The 13,677-nt window shown below is 51.6% G+C and overlaps 1 protein-coding gene across 3 annotated transcripts; it reads right to left on the bottom strand.

Annotated features, from left to right (window-relative positions):
• Window positions 1-822: 822 nt before the first annotated feature.
• On the bottom strand, window positions 823-13,281 carry mgarpb (mitochondria localized glutamic acid rich protein b). Of its 3 annotated transcripts, none has more exons than XM_086210433.1 (6): window positions 13,081-13,281; window positions 9,174-9,274; window positions 7,916-7,961; window positions 5,790-6,125; window positions 2,427-3,725; window positions 823-1,546 (listed from the first exon to the last, which is right to left on the bottom strand). In XM_086210433.1, the coding sequence occupies exons 1-6, from the start codon at window positions 13,151-13,153 to the stop codon at window positions 1,506-1,508; spliced, it is 1,896 nt and encodes a 631-aa protein (XP_086066559.1). In that variant the 5' UTR covers window positions 13,154-13,281; the 3' UTR covers window positions 823-1,505. The 3 variants fall into 3 exon arrangements, with proteins under 3 accessions (XP_086066559.1, XP_086066558.1, XP_086066560.1); XM_086210434.1 differs by lacking the exon at window positions 823-1,546 and adding an exon at window positions 1,578-2,102; XM_086210432.1 differs by lacking the exon at window positions 823-1,546 and having other exon boundaries at window positions 1,575-3,725.
• Window positions 13,282-13,677: the final 396 nt, after the last annotated feature.

Genomic DNA, 13,677 nt, shown 5'->3' with positions numbered 1-13,677 from the left:
TGATTCTGGATCTGGTCTGGACCTGGTACTGGTCTGGGCTGGACCCGGCTGGGGCTCTGCGGTGTCTCATTCTTCCCATCGTGATTTCTTTTTTACACATTTTTATCATGACAGTTTTTACTTTGTCCCTTCTCGCGAGTCTGCAGGCCTCCCTCGGTACCGGACGCGTCACTCGCGCGAGAGTCCTCATTAGAAATGAGGTGAGGGTGCCAGGTGTTGGTAGAAGGGGCGTGGTCAGAATCACACCCACACGCCCACTTTGGTAGAGTAAAAGCAGACGAACTGACGGTGAGGTTCAGTGGTCCTGTAGAACTGCTCGGGCTTTGTTCCCTGCAAGGACAATAAAGCTCTCTGGACTCAACCCTGCTGCTGGACTTTAAATCCTCCACCAGCAGAACCTGGCCTGTCTGGAACTCTGAAACTTTGACTGGGATTGAAAGTGTGGAGGCTCAGGAGGGAGGAGGCCCCGCCTCCACCTGGCCCCTCCTGGGCTCCACAGCCCTGCCTGAAGATCCGCATCAACACTTGGTTTAGTTTGCTGGCTGTTCTGGGCTGACTTCATCCGTGACGTCACACCATCCCGTAAACTGACAGTTCGCTGCCAACATTTTTACATTTGTTTGGAAAAAACATCCTTCAGTCGGCAGGAAACTGTCAGTCGTGGTTAGTATTTATTTCCTCCCCTGCCAAAGTAAAACAGCGGTGGTCATTTTCAAGGTCACAAACTGACCCAGAAACCCTCCCCCCTCCACCGGTGAAACTCTTTGACAATCAGATCACGGTCCTCCGTGTCCAGGAGCTGGTAAAGACAGAAACTCGTCAAAGTACTCGTTTATTGAAACCGTGTCTATTTGAGCACATCATCATGACATCATTTACAGTGAATTAAGCCAGTGAGACCTACTAATACAAATAAAATCCTAGTCAACAAACTGACCTTTGACCCCTAGAAGAACCGTGTCACTACTGATCGTGTCGCTGTTTCTACTACGTTGTTATTTCAGTGTCAACCAACATCAGATCCGCCCCTGGCAGCTCAGCGTGAAGGATGTGTCGGTCAGACAGGAACCTTGGGTTCGTCATGGGTTCAGAACGTTTCAGTCGCTCTCCTGGAGGCGCACCGCTCAGAGTCGATGACTTGAACCTCAGCAGCAGATGGATTCCTCTCCGACGCACTGAGATCGAGAGCCTGCGCCTGCACGTCTGCCAGGTGCGTGTCGGCATGATGACAAAGTACGTACCTGCATGTCAGTAAATGTGGAGGTACAGGCTAGCAGGCAGTGTCTGCGCTGAAGTCTCGAGTCCAACAACCTGAAAGCTTCGCATCGCTGGCGCCGAGAGGAGGAGAGACGTGACATCACTCCAGGAGCGCTGATCCAGACACCTTCACGACATCCATGCCAGACCTCCTCATCTTGATCCTCCAGGCTTGCTTGACAGATGGGTGGGGAGGGTGGTGGTGGGTGGGTGGATGGGGGGGGGGGGGGGAAGGCACGCACGTCTTTTCACGACTGGGTCGCCACCATCACCGCCACCGTCTCTGAGGCTGCAACAACAAGCAGAACCTGTTTGATCCACGTCACCTCTTCCTCTGTAATGCGAGTCATTCCATCGTCTGGGCTCCTACACAGCTTTGTTTACCTTCTCAAGCGTACTACTGCATCACGCAGCGGCTCTGTGGATGTACAAGTACCACCTGAATACTGCAATTGTACTGCTGCCTGTTAGTTTTACATTCAGCCTGGCTGTGTTGCTCACTGTGTTGCTTTACTTCCACCGCTGTGGTCATATTCTTACCCACATCTGTTTGTTTGTTTGTCTGGGGAGGAACTACCAGCCCAGTCCTCTGCAGGGAGGGGTGCAGCACTGATAAAGGAAGGAAGACCAGAGCGCAGGAATGTTGCTTTATTTCAGCCAGAAAAATGTGGTTTTTGAAAAGAAAACGGCCTCCACGGTGCCCTCCTGCCTGGTGAGGCGTCCACCCGGCTCGTTTTCGTCCTCTCTTGAACACAAAACCTCAGGAAGTCCTGGAGGAAACTGCAGCCGCCTCTTGGTGTCCAGTTCACATAATTATCCATTTTGGTGGTGAATTGTTGTATGAGCTGTTTGGACATGTCGGCATTAAAAAAGAAATTACACGACATTTAAATTTAGAACGCAGTTCACGAACGGAGGTAAGTTTTGGCATGACTGCGTCGTTCACGTTCATCTTTGAGTGAGAAGTAAAGAGTGATGCTGAATAGGAAATCTTTGACTCACAGATGGACGCGTATCACTCGGTTTGAGTTTCCACTCAGGTAGAAAACCCCTTTCCTCTCAGTAGTACTACCGTTCTCCAGTATTTCCTGGCTGTTGCTGGTTGTAGATAATACTACGGCAGGTATGTGGTGTTCCAAATGTAGGACTTAGACTAAGTATGTTCTTACCTTGGCCTTCCACCAGTGACTCTGCCTCCTCGGCCTCATGTGATACATCCTCAGCCTCCTCACCCACCAGCTGGACCTCCAGCTGCCCTCCTAGAGCAGCAGGGGGCGCCACCTCCTCTCCTGCTGATGGAGCAGAGTGGCAGGAGATGCAGTGTTTGACTTCTTCCCCTGGAGCCTCTTGTGTGGATTCTGGTTCCGCAGCTGAAAGAACCTCCTGGTCTGACCCACTGGCAGCTGCAGCGAGCTGAGCTGAGCCAACGACTTCTGGGGCCTCACCCGTCTCCCCTGCTGGGGCCTCACCCGTCTCTCCTGCTGGGGCTTCACCCGTCTCCCCTGCTGAGGCCTCACCCGTCTCCGCTGCTGGGGCCTCACCCATCTCTCCTGCTGGGGCTTCACCCGTCTCCCCTGTTGAGGCTTCACTCGTCTCTCCTGCTGGGGCCTCACCCGTCTCTCCTGCTGGGGCTTCACTCGTCTCTCCTGCTGGGGCCTCACCCGTCTCTCCTGCTGGGGCTTCACCCGTCTCCCCTGTTGAGGCTTCACTCGTCTCTCCTGCTGGGGCCTCACCCGTCTCTCCTGCTGAGGCTTCACCCGTCTCTCCTGCTGAGGCTTCACCCGTCTCCCCTGCTGGGTCTTCTCCCGTCTCTCCTGCTGGGGCCTCACCCGTCTCTCCTGCTGAGGCTTCACCCGTCTCCCCTGCTACATCTGCAGCTTCCTCCACTGATGTCTCAACTACAGGTTGCTCCTCGCCCCCTGGAGCAGCTGCAGCAGGGATGGGGGCCTCCTCAGAAGATGCAGCCTCCTCAGCTGGAGCCTCTTCAGGTGAGGCCTCTGGGGAGGACTCGGTTTCCTCAGGGACCAGAACCTGATCTTCAACCTCCCCTTCTTCCCCCACCATGGGGGCTGAAGATGTAACTTCCTCAGCAGAAGCAGCATCACCAGGTGAGCCGTCTGAAGAGGACTTAGCCTCCTCAGGGGCCAGACCCGGACCCTTAGCCTCTCCTGCTTCCTCCACCATGAGGGCTGATGGTCCAGCTGCCTCCTCCTCCCTCTCTGTACGCACCTCTTCAGCAGCTGCAGCCACTCCATCGCCACCACCCACCTCTGCAGTTTTCAGCTCCTCCTGGATCTCTGCTGGTGCTTCCAGGACTTCGGCTTGCAACAGATCCAGGGTGGGTTCTGAACCTGGTGTCTCTCCTTCCATTTGCTGGACAGCTTTGACCAGACTGGTGTCACCGACTGATGCTGCTGCGATCTCTACAGGAGAGCCGGTCAGCATCTTCACAGCTGAGAGGAGAGATTCTGGGAGACGGAGAGGACACGCAAGTTGAAGATTTGTTGCTTTTTCACTCTTGAACACTGATTTAAAATAAAAACTAATAACTGATATTTGCCGCATTTTTTTTATATTTAAAGAGATGAAGTTATGAGGAACAGGAGGATGTTGATTGATGTGTGGTGCTGTTTTCTATAAATTCCACTCACCTTGGCTGGGTAGCTATGACGGGGAGGACTCTACAGGAGACTACCTGCCCAGTTCATGCTCCTCCTGCTGGCGGAACCATTTAGAAACATCAGAAGGGACAAAGGAGCGTTGCCCCGTCCTGGCGAACCACCAGGACACCCTAACATGAGCATTGTAATCTAGGATTAGTCTTAACCCGTCTGAGACGACATCATCAGAGAAAATGCTCCCTAATCTGGGGTTGTAACATGGGTAGGAAATAGTCAAAGGAGTTTTTCCTCCTGTCGAAACTCCTTACAGCCTGAGAGTTTAACTTTGTTTAAAATACCTGCTGGATTGTTTCGTCCAGGAGCAACACTTCGGACTCTGCTCATGCAATTTTACAGATAGATTTTTTTTTTTAAATGGTGTAAACAAAGTGAAAGTATTTCAGGTTGGTTTCATCTGCCTGCTGTCCTGTGAGTGGTCTGGATTTGTCTCTGCTCAACCACAGGAGACATTCTGAGTGCAACAAAGACAACAACCAACCGCCGAGACCGGAGGGTTCAAGTGTGTCAGACTGAAGGTGCAGGAGCATGGACGTGGGGCAGTGTTTCTACAGGAAGTGGGCGTTTCTGTGCCAACATCAAGTTATCATTTATGTGACACTTTTGGGGCAAAGCAACAAGCAGGAGGATCGTCGGCGTCGATCCGGGGCGGTTAGTGAAAATGGAGCTCCAACTGTAAGGAAAACAAGACGCACCACGTGACACGAAGAGAAACATCTTTATTGAAAACACTTCCTCCAGTGATTTTCTTAAATTCTTTGAACACTTAATCGTCTCAATGCCCAGACATGGAGGTGAATGCATCAACTGTACTCTAGTGTTCCCTGAAAGGTTGAAGTTTCACAGGTTGATGAGACCAGACTGAGGAGGAGGAGGAGGAAGAGCGAGGTCTGGCTTACTAAGCTTGTGTTTCCCTGGTTTACTGTAGTGATTTAGACACCGAAGGTCAGTGTGGAGTCAAATGCATATATAATAAGAGTCTGAACCAGAGAGGAGAAACAGAATCTGGTCATCGTGGAGTAAAAAGAAGCAAAGCTCAAGTACAGAGTAGCCAAAGGATTTAAGGTAGAAAAGAGGCTGCTGGCTTTTGGAAACACTTCACGGCTGGATCACATCATCAGCTAAGCTATGCAATGATTGGTGGATACAGATGGAGTCTCAAGCATCTAGTGAGCAGAGGGAGGTCAAAGGTCGAACGAAGAGACTAAAGGGCTGCTGAAGAACTGCTGCATTCATTCGGCATGCTGACATTCACAGAAAGAACAAAACAGGAGAACGACTGTTCTTGCACAAAGAAATTGTTCTTGAAGGTCACTTAAAATATATCGAAGAGAACGACGTTAGCAGGAGCCACCAACTCTGTTCTGTCCCTTACTTCACCTCCTCCAGTTCTACAGCAGCCAAAACCTCCTGAGGTGGCGCTGCTCTAGTGAGGACGATTCCTAGAGAAGCTGAACTTTCTAAACTCAAGTGCAGTGTGTGTGTGTGTGTAATCTAACCAGACAACTGGACACTAAAAGTTAGGGTTTGGGTCTGAAGCCTGGGGGAGGGGGGGAGGGGGGAGGGAGGGCACCTGAAAACTGGACTGATGGACCCCTAACTGTAAGTGAAAACCAATTCTGGTTGTTCCCTGGTTTTAGGCATTTTAAAAAGGGGTTCATGAGTCCTTTTCCCGGACCCAGAGCTGGGACACTGCACTCCTACTCCCAGCTCTTCTTTCTGGGCTAACAATGGAGGCGTCACAGCTTTACGCAGCCACCTCTGCAGCAGGGGCGGCCTCAGCCTCAGGGGCTGCTGGGCCAGTCTCTGCCTCAGGGGCGGGAGCAGGGGGGGGCTCATCTACTTCTGCCGTACCAGCACTCTCTGCTGCTGGGGCCTCTGCTGGGGGGGCCTCCACGCTGGCCACAATTTCCAAAGCGGCGGGAGCAGCTTCAGGTGCAGCTTCAGCAGCTGCAGGTGGAGCATCTTCCTCTACAACTGCTGACTCAGCTTCAGCTGCAGGAACAACCTCCTCAGACACAACAGCGGCAGCTTCCTCAGCGGCGGGCTCAGCGGCTTCCTCAGCGGCGGGCTCAGCGGCGGGCTCAGCGGCAGTCTCTGCCACTGGCTCCGTGGGGGCAGAGACTGCGACGACCTCGGCGGGTTCAGCTGCAGGAGCTGCTGCCTCGGCAGGTGCCTCAGCTGCAGGAGCTGCAGATTCAAAGGCGGAGAAGAGAACCCATGAACAGAGCCTCCATTGACCCTTGAAAGCTAAACAGCTCGTAGGACTCAGTTTTGGCCCCGTGGATGTCTGGGTTAATACAACATACCAATATTTCCTGAGCTGCCTCTGATGAAGACATTCTTGAAATTTCACATCTCAAGCTCAATACTTCCTGACATTACGGCCACCACAGATAAAATTCAGAAGGGGAGTCGTGACATAAGGTCAAAGGTCAAGTGCTCTTAAAGGTTTAAAGCAACTGGGTTAAAAGCGTCAACATGAGTCGAGAGAATAACCCTGAATCTGAGCACGTCATCCAATCACAGTCAGACCTCTTGCTCTTCTGCGCTTTAACACATAAACCTCAAGTGTTTCTGTGACTGAGGACATGATAGAGGAGTTGTCCGTCTCCGGCAAAAACCCAGGACTTCCTGGCCGAGCGGGCAAGGGCGGCGGCTCAGCCCCATTACACACTAGTAAGCTGCTCCGGGCACACGGCCACGACCTCTGTGGGGCCAAACTGGCTGAACAGACAAATTATTTGCAGACCGAAATCAAAACAGACAGGCAAGATAAAGCTATTGAGGATGTTCGTTCTAGCATGTCTGAGGTGGGCGGCGTCCCCAGAACTCTATCAAGCCGCAGCGAGAGATAAAATCACAAGCTATGAAATACTGATGGTGATCACGTTTCGAGAAGCAGCGAATTCATTCATGAATTCAATTCTGAACGCGGCGCATCGAGAGCGGAGAGAAATGGAGGTCTTGACTGTGTTCGGACACGAGTGTTCACGAAGTAAACCTTCATCGTGTGACCTCACCCAAAGGTCGACTGAGTACTGCAGATATCAGCGTGTGAACGTGCTCCGAGCCTTTTGTTGTGTCTTATTATTTGAATGATATCTTTTGAAAGATGACATCCATCGTTTTATCCAGACTGGATGCTGGGGTAGAAGTACTACTAGTAGTATCTGTATCTACACACAATATATATTATATACACACACAAAAATATGGCTATACTATACCCCTTTCACACAGAAACACGTGGGCCAATGCAGGTTTTTGGACCCGTGTTTGCTCGGCATCAGGGTGCATTCAGGCTTCCAGCAGACGCGGGTCTGAGCTCCCGCTGTGAGGCTGCGTGCCTGAGTTTTTCTCTCTTGTACGTCATCGCGCTGACATCATCATCATTACACATAGAAGTGCATAAAAATGCTGGTGATGTTCCCATAAATCTCTGTGTCTCGTACGGCTCTGGAAATCTGCCGCGGATGGCGAGCAGCTCGCTGACTTCAGCATCTTGCCAGTGCGCTGCCATGATCGATAAAAAGATGTGAAGACGGCGATACAAGTTGTTAACAAACACGGTGGCGCCTGCTCAGTTCACGTTAGGGTTCCCGGTTGGTGGGAGTTCCCCAGCAGAGATGAATTCACCTGAGATCATCCACATGGAAGTGTTAGAACAAAAGGAATGGCGTGGCGTCAAATAAAGCTAAACACCCGGGTCGCTTGGAGGGTCGGAGGACGTGGGTTGAAATGCCGAGTCGACCCTTTCAGAGTCCCCAAACACCTGCGTTCACCTGCGTTTTTGGTGCGGTGTGAAAGGGGCTGGAGTGTGTATACTAAGATTTATGTGTCATAAGACAAGAAGGTGTGTATTAACTTGTCATCTTCCTGATTACATCGTCTGCATACAAACAGTGTTGTGTGTGAATGCAAGTCTGTATGCAGGCACAAGCATCAGGCGTGTGTGTGTGTGTGTGTGTGTGTCTGACCCTTTGCTGCGGAGGCCTCACTCTCCCCGCTGACGCTCTTGTAGGCCTGTAATGAGGAGGGCAGATAGGCACCTGTTACATTCCAGCACACAGGTCATGATAACTGTGGAGAACAAACTTGTCTCACAAATAAACGCAGCTTTGTGTTGAGACTTTGTCAAACATGAACTTCTCCTGGTGGACACAGAGCAGAAGTGGCTGGCAGAGTCGCTCACAAAGCACAATGAACGATTCTGTTCCTCAGGGTGTTAAAGTAACGCCGAGGTTCTGCACACAGGACCGTCTGTTCTGCTCTCAGACTGCACCAGAACAACACAGAAACGCTGATTCAGCATTTCAGTCACGTGACCTGCATCCTTTCCCTAAATTTCTATTTTAAAGAAGCACAGCTGTTCTGTTTCATTAGCAGAGGTTGGCCTGTGCACCAGGCAGCCAGCTTCATCCGAGTCACTGACCCCTGCACCACATGATTGATGTTCATATCCATTAGTCTGTTTACACGTCGCCCGCTGAGCACTGACAAATCACTCATGTTACCAACAGGAAGCTGGAGGCTGGACACGCGTGGGGCGGCCGCTTTCCTCATCAGGTCGACAGCTCAAACACAAAGATACACTAACACTCATATCAGCTACAGAGAACCACAGGGATGAGGTGTGTTTGTAGTCCAACAGGAAGTGATCGTGTCAGGGATGAGGTGTGTTTGTAGTCCAACAGGAAGTGATGTCAGGGATGAGGTGTGTTTGTAGTCCAACAGGAAGTGATCGTGTCAGGGATGAGGTGTGTTTGTAGTCCAACAGGAAGTGATGTCAGGGATGAGGAGCGCTGGAGACGAGGGAACCGGCTGTTTAGAAACTTATTTTTGGACTTTAGAACGCTTTGATTCACACTCGGGTGTCAGCACAGGAACCCCCCTGGTGGACGTTCCTCACTTGTGACAGAAGCATTAGAAGAAGATGAACGAACCATCGACGAGGCCACACTTCACTTTGTTACACAGTACGACCTCTTTGTTTGCTCATTGATGGCATTTCATACTTTTACTGACTAATAATTTATTCATTTTCATGTTAACGTGAAAGTAGTCCAGCCTGAGTGTGTGTGAGTGTGTGTGTGTGTGTGTGTGTGAAACAAGGCCAGTTTGAAAGCTGAATCGGTGAAAGTGGAGCACTGATCTGGTCCACTGACACATGCAGATCTTATTTCTACCCTCTGTCGGTAGCTGTGATGTCACAGCGGAGGCGAGGGTTCTACTCACGTAGACCGCTGCAGCCGTCAGACCTCCTCCACACAGAACGAAGTAGGTGAAGTTGGTGGAACCACCAGGAACCCCGAAGGCCATGTGTCGCACCGGAGCAGCTGAAACACACCAGAGGTTCAAATCAACACGATCACGTGTTCGTTTACTGAAAACATTCAGGACAGTTTGGCATCTGGGAAATTTTTTTAGGTTGGCGTCCGATCAGAGGAGAGAGCGTTCCGATGCCGTCCTCATGTCCTCCACCCTTAATCCAGTTACACAATGGAGTGCTGGCCAGCAGTCGCGGAGGAGATGGAGAGAATTAGCAGGAGCCAAACACCAAACTGTTCCCTCCTTTAAAATCTGGACAACACACACATGCACACACACACGCACGCACACACACACACACGCACACACACACACACACGCATGGCTCCGCCATCTTAGATGAGCATCAACAACCAGGATTAGTGGAGGAGTGACGAATGAGCCCACAGAAGCTTCTTAATAGGCTATTGTTGAGGTGGTGGAGCTGGTGGAGATGTGGAGCTCAGAAATAACACACACACACCAAACAACAGCTCATTTTAATTTCCAGTAGAACACACACACACACACACACACACACACATAGAGACATGCATTCACATACATCCAGTGTGTGTTCAGATACATAGGGCATCTCGTGTGTGTGTGTGTGTGTAAGTGGTTTACTCAGCAACATGAGAGGGTCGTCTGGGACACCAAAGGAACAACATGTACAGCACGTATGTCACATTGTCTATCGCGTGTGTGTTCAGTCAGATCATAATTTAAGATGATATTTATGACTCAGTATCGCTACAGATACACACACACACACACACACACACACACACACACACACAGCTAACTAACCTGGACCTGAGCTAGCTGATGCTAACACTTCCCACTCACTACTAGCCATTGTGCTAAGCTAACTAGCATGGGTCTCAGCTCCATCTTCTGGTCTGTCACTGGAGACGATGGCAGTTGTAGGAGACTTTCACTTCAAGCCAACTTTAGGGATCTGGACGTGGGTGATCAGTTACAGCTTGTGAAAATTGCGCCCCCTAGTGGACCAGCTGACCAGGGGCATCATCCAGAGGGGACTCCGCTTGCTTCACACGCTTTCTTAAGCTTGGTTTATGCACAGACCCTACGCCGTCATTGAGCATTCGAAGTTCTGCGTCGAGGGAACGCGTTGCTCTGCCATTCACCACCAAGCCACTAGGGGGTGTGGCTGTGTCTTTGTATGGTTTCGGGGGCTCTTGTCAGATTCCAAAACAGAACTATTTACAACAGAAAGTCCAGTGCTTTTCTTTGAACGACTGTTTGCTTTCATGAATCAAACTGTCAACTTTGAACATGACAAACATGGCTTCTTGTGGCCACACATTTGTCGCGGAGGTTCTTCCACCTCTTCATGCATTCGGCGACCTTCTCTGAGTGGACCAATCACAGTCCTTGATGTTCATAACGCGAGGTGTAGTCAGGATTTTTTGGAGGTGCACGTCAGGCTACGGCGTAGGACCCGCATCGATGGCGTAGGTATGGCGCCGCCGCAACGCAGAAGCATAAACCAGGCTTTACACCTTCACGACAACTGGTGTGTCTGGAGAACCTCACAATGAACACACACCACCTGGAGCAGGGTTCTGGGTATCAGGAACATCGTGATTCTGTTGTGTTCTCCAATTGAACACGCGGACGCTTGCGTTCTCAAAGTAAATGACTTCATCAGACAGCGCATGTTCAGACACGCAGCCGCCCATCAACTGGACAACGTCACAGACTGGACTGCGGCTGTAACGTCTGTGAGCTGAATCAGGTCCGTCCCACCGCCGTCCCCCGGATACCAGCGGGTCGGCTCTGTTCTCCTCTCAGTTCTGGTCTTTACATTCCTGCTGAGCACAGCTGGAGCCGTGAGACCGGACACCTGTGACCCCTCGCACCACCATCGCTTTTCTAGGGAACTTTGACCGTAGCAGTTAGTTGATAAAAACCGAACTTGGACTACTTGTTCTACCCCTCTAGGACCTTGAGAACCCTCCTGTCACTCATGGAAGGGACGGCGGTGATGCTGCTGCGTGTTTACCTTCTACCTGTTTCACCCTCGTTTATCCAATGAGTGTTTTAGTCCAGTCAAAGAGACAAATGTCAGTCATTCATGAACTGAGTCTTGTTCAACACCAACTGCTGTCAAACTGACGTGCCGACACTCATCGTACTCTCACCACCCGCCAGCATTTCTGAGGCTCGATCAATCAGCAACGGTGTAAAAAGCCAAATAAAAACAGGCCTTGGACGCGTCAGAAGTGAAGACTCGGCTACAAACTGGCGCGGTGCAGCTGCGGTTTCGACTTTCTCATCCCCGCACGGACCCACAGTCCCTGGAGTCGCACGTGTGTTTGCATCAGATAACAACGAATCCAGGCAGACGGCGCCAAGGTTTCAAAATCCTGACTGTTGCACATAAAAACAACATACCAGTGAGATAAAAGCATCTTGTAAAATACGCCAAACTACCGCCGGGCGTTTTTACTGAGATCCGATTATTTAAAGCAAAACTTCCCTCAAAAATTCAAGGTTTCACGAATGGAGTCGTGAGCTCGCCAGGTCCTCCCCTCCTCCATCACGTCTGAGACTCCAGAATGGAGGGAGACTCAGCCAAGTATATTTAGCTTCAGGCTAATGGAGACTGATGGCTAACAACAGCTAAACTCTGCAAAAACTTCCACTGAACCGCGACGGTGGATTATGAGTCGGACCCCAGCACCAAAGTGTCAGGGGTCAAAGTTCACGTGGGTGGAGCGATGAGCTCTCCTCTGAAGCCGCAGGTTCCATCATCACTGCTCCGCAACCAGAGCTCTGCAAATAGAAGCGGGGGAGGCGAGCGGGTGATGCTGAGCTGTCCTCTAATACCATGAGCCAGCAGCAGCGGCGTGGGGGGGGGGGGGCAAGTCCAAGTCCAGGTTATTTATACAGGTAATCAGTTAAGCCCTGCTGCCCGCCTCAAGCCTGTTAAAAAGGACACGCATGCCAGGTGAAAACAGCAGCGGCGAGGTCACGTGTGGACAAACATGTGGAGCCGCCAGGTGCTGCCGTCTGAAGGAGGACACGCAGGCCTGCCTGGGGATGAGACCTGAGCCCCCCAGGGACCGGCCCAGGAGTCCTGGCAGGATCCATTTCATAAATCTGGTCTGGACGGAATCGTCTGGTGGGAATGAAAGCAGGGAAGGAGGTTCCCCCCAGACTGAATTCCGCAGCAGCGGTGACCCAGGCGTGAAGACGCTCGCTGCACATCCGGGTCACCCAACACCGGTTTGATACATGACGTTTCAAAGACCGTTGGTTCATTTTGGTGGGGGGGGGGGGGGGGGGGGGGTTCTAAGCTGGACCGTCCGACTCTGAACGTCGTGGGACAACGCGGCTCGAACCCGGACGGTTGTTCCACAAGCAGAACATCAGAACGAGCTGGCAGAAGCTCGACGCTGGAGGACGCGCGTGCGGCGTGATGCGCTCTTTCATAACCAGCGTGTAGAACTGAGTGTTCCCGAAGCTGGGCACGCCCCCCCCCCCCCCCCCCCCCGCCTGCTGCTGCTGCTGCACGCACTTTTCTCTCATTTTTTATCTTTTGTATTCGAGTTCAAAGCATTTCAACAGAACCGAGGACCAGTTCCGACCCGACAGAACCGCGCGTGCGAGTAAACCCCGCCTGCTCCGATTTCTTTGTTTTTGTAGACGCACGTGACAAAGGCCCGTTTATGAAGACGACCTCAACAGCTCGTTTCACCCGGCCGGTCCCAGCAGCTCTGATTACCCGTACAACCAATCAACCCATCAATCAATCAATCAATCCATCCATCCATCAATCACTCACGACAGTAGTGAAACGTCATACCGGTTCTGGGTGTCGGTCTGAGCAGGTTCCGGGCCACCGGCCCAACTCTCTGCACGGCCCGTCTGCACAACATGTCGCTGGTTGTCAGCTGCAGGTCCACGCGCGCGTGTGTGAGTGTGTGTGTGTCCGTGTGCTTCAAGGAGCTCTGTCTGACCCGGCGGCCACGAGCTGCTGCTGGTCACTGATGGAGACGACCCCGCCCCCCCCCCCCCTCCCCTCCCTTTAAACTCTCACGCGCTCCAACGCCCCCTGCAGGCGATGCTGCTTTGTTGCGTGAGCTTTGTAGTACATTCCTGCAGGTTTTCCTCTGTCGAATTTGGATCTTTTTTTATTTTAGTTTGTGATATTTTCCTGGTCGTGGCTCCTCTGAGGGACCCGCACCACCACTTGGACCACTGGTTGTGTCACACGGACAGAGCGCTGCGTGCGGAGGCTCCTGTGTGACGTCTAATCTGCGCTGGTTAAGAGTTTTACTCCTCGTGGATTTGTTTTAATGTTCATTACAACGTTCGGTCTGTTTTATCAGGCGGAGTCCCGGATGAAGGTATTTTGATAGTTTCATGACTTTATGCTTTGATGGCAGACGGATCCAGAATT

This window comes from Aulostomus chinensis, chromosome 8 (genome assembly GCF_037954235.1).
Source record: "Aulostomus chinensis isolate RoL2024-O1b breed Wild chromosome 8, RoL_Achi_v1.0, whole genome shotgun sequence".
Classification (NCBI taxonomy): Eukaryota; Metazoa; Chordata; class Actinopteri; order Syngnathiformes; family Aulostomidae; genus Aulostomus; species Aulostomus chinensis.
The sequence above is the reverse complement of the archived record's forward strand: the minus strand, read 5'-3'. Positions and strand labels throughout refer to the sequence as shown.

Excerpts from the sequence above, each read along its gene's own strand:
- mgarpb (XM_086210432.1), bottom strand. The coding sequence starts at position 13,153 with ATGTTGTGCAGACGGGCCGTGCAGAGAGTTGGGCCGGTGGCCCGGAAC. Across the intron at positions 9,275-13,080 it reads CAGACCGACACCCAGAACCG|CTGCTCCGGTGCGACACATG; the intron begins GTATGACGTTTC and ends GGTGTGTTTCAG. Across the intron at positions 6,126-7,915 it reads TGAGGCCTCCGCAGCAAAGG|CTCCTGCAGCTGAGGCACCT; the intron begins GTCAGACACACA and ends TTGAATCTGCAG.